Below are 2676 nucleotides of genomic sequence, written 5' to 3' on the forward strand. Positions count from 1 at the left end.
ACAAGTGATGTAAAGCACAGTTATTTAAATTGTAAGTGGAGTGTACCACAAATAATGTAAAGCACAGTTATCTCTAGTTCAAGTGTAGTAGGCCACAAGTACTGTGAAGCCAGGATATCTCTAGTGTAAGTGTAGTATACCACAAGTAATGTAAAGCACAGTCATTTCTAGTGTACGTGTAGGGTACCACGAGTACCGGAGGAGCACAGTTATCTTTAGTGTAAGTGTTGGGGCACCACGAGAGCCAGAGGAGTACGGCAAATTCCAGCATTAGTGTAGGGTGTCACCAAAGGAGCAATGTCATAACTAATGTAAGTATAGGGCACCACGAGTATCGGAGAGCACGGTCACATCTAATATAAGTATAGGGTATCAATAGTACCGGAGGAGCACGGTCACATCTAATGTAAGTATAGGGTATCATTAGTACCGGAGGAGCACGGTCACATCTAATGTAAGTATAGGGTATCACTAGTACCAGCAGAGCACAGTTACCTCAAATTTAAGTGTAGAGATGCCACGAGTACCAGAGACGCGCGCTCAGGTCTAATGCTGCAAGACTGCGGTCATGTCCAACATTGCAGGATTAGTTTCCGCAACTGCACTGGGAGAGTTGGTGCACTCGGTGTGAGTCAAATGCAGCGTCAGCGTGATTACTTCAAGGGTAGCTGCCTCCACCAGTCCTGTAGTTATAAGGTCAGGACCGTTACTGGGAGATTCCACTTTCCATTTGTAAAGAATGTTTTAATTGTGTGATTTCTTAAAATGTCCAATAACCGTTTCAACTATTTCTCTGAATTCAATGTCTCAGACCAAAAAAACAACTTCCCTGAGACTATTTGTTAAATGACTGTAACTAATGCTAGTTATGGTGCAACATGATTGACTCCCTGGACGATTGATGTGTGTATAAATGTAGGAATCCCTTCCATTGCCTTAGCTGTACACTGGTCAGAGTCGTGTCAGGTCCTGGATAATTTATCTATTCTCACAGAAAATGGGGCAACCAACTATTCTGCTGATAAAACAGATTTACTACCCGATTCTCGCAGCCGTCGGTGTCCCAGGTGAGCCATTGTAACCTGTTTCTTGTTAATCTGTGTTAACTGTATCACTGTTCTTATTGCATGATCGATAAGGTAACGTTTTTCCCAAACGTCAGCGTTTCAGTGGATTTCGTGACCGTCTTGTGTCCCCGTGCAGAGTGAGCGCTGCAGCAGCTCATTATAATGTATGGGTCGGTTTCCCAGGTCGTGACTCGAATATTAGTCCTGCTCTCACACTGGTCTGTGTTGATAATCACACCGAATGGAGCAAAATGTTTTCAACAGGTATCTCCACATATATTTCAAACAGTGGAATATTATTTCTCTCTTCTCTCTTTCTTACAGCGAACTTGATGACAATTGTGATTCTCTCCCGAGAAAACTGCGGCCTTTCCAAGTGTATCTCTGTCTACATGGTGGCCATGGCAACAGGAGATCTACTGGTCATGATCATCAATATTATTGTTTATTATATTTTCAGTTATCACTTCCCACTTTCATTCCTCTCCAACACTCCCGTGTGTAGGTTCATTCTATACATGACTGTTATCGCCCTCGATTTGTCTGTTTGGTTCACCGTCACCTTCACATTTGACCGTTTTGTTGCTCTCTGCTGGCAGAAGTTTAAAAACAAGTATTGCAACGAGAGAACTGCGGCCGCGGTTATAACAACGGTCTCGTTTCTGATCGTTTTAAAGGACATCCCCGTTTTTTTTGCATTTGAGCCTCACCACATAATTAACAAAGTGCAGTGGGGCTGCCGGTCAAGAGTGGCCTTTTTCTCCTCCCCTCAAGGTGCAACGTACGTCTGGTTTCACGTCATCTCTCTCATTTGTCTTCCTTTTACATTGATTGCCTTGTTTAATTCTTTGACCATCAGACGGATTTTAGTGGCTAATAGAAAGCGCAGGGGTCTGCGGGGACACAGCAGTGAGAATCAGTGTGATCCAGAGATGGAGAACCGAAGGAAATCCATCATTTTACTCTTCACTGTGTCGGGCAGTTTTATGCTGTTGTGGCTGACAGCTCTAGTGACTTTTGTAAGCACCGGACTGACAAACTCCAATTATTACCGAGGTGACCGCACAAACCCAGGATATATCGCCACCGAAGCCGGAGCTATGCTGAAGCATTTGAGTTCCTGTCCAAACACCTGTATTTATGCAGCTACCCAGAGGAAATTCAGAGAAGAGCTGAAGAAGCTGCTGAAATCTCCCTGGACACTGATTCTAAGATTGGTTAGAACACGAACTCCGAACTAGACCTCCCTTTGGAACATTAGAATTCAGTTTTAGCACCGATTCTATCTAAGACTGGGGTTCCCTCTCCTCAAAGATTATTTAATGACGGTTCTTATAAAAACTCACAGGTACGCGATTATATTTCCTGCACTTTATAGAATCTAGCACCAACTTTGACCGCGGGTTTCGACAGTTCATTGGCCGACTGACTCCTGACAAATAAGGACAGTCCCCCTTAAGTATGAAAAGAGTCAGTGATGTAGTGAACTTTATTAGTGGAATAGAATATTTGAACAACGAGTTTAATATCACTGTGCGAGGAATGTAATTCAATTCTACCGTGTAATTGACAGGAAGATACATCAGTTTTAGGTAAAGATTCGATCGTT

At 43.2% G+C, this 2676-nt stretch overlaps 1 protein-coding gene across 1 annotated transcript; it reads left to right on the forward strand.

The window, feature by feature from the left end:
* The first annotated feature begins 997 nt into the window (after positions 1-997).
* Positions 998-2308, forward strand: LOC137318180 (probable G-protein coupled receptor 139). Its single transcript, XM_067981138.1, has 2 exons — positions 998-1067; positions 1392-2308. Exons 1-2 carry the CDS (start codon positions 998-1000, stop codon positions 2306-2308), a joined length of 987 nt encoding a protein of 328 aa, XP_067837239.1.
* The last annotated feature ends 368 nt before the right edge of the window (positions 2309-2676 follow it).

This window comes from Heptranchias perlo, unplaced genomic scaffold (assembly GCF_035084215.1).
Source record: "Heptranchias perlo isolate sHepPer1 unplaced genomic scaffold, sHepPer1.hap1 HAP1_SCAFFOLD_66, whole genome shotgun sequence".
Lineage (NCBI taxonomy): Eukaryota > Metazoa > Chordata > Chondrichthyes > Hexanchiformes > Hexanchidae > Heptranchias > Heptranchias perlo.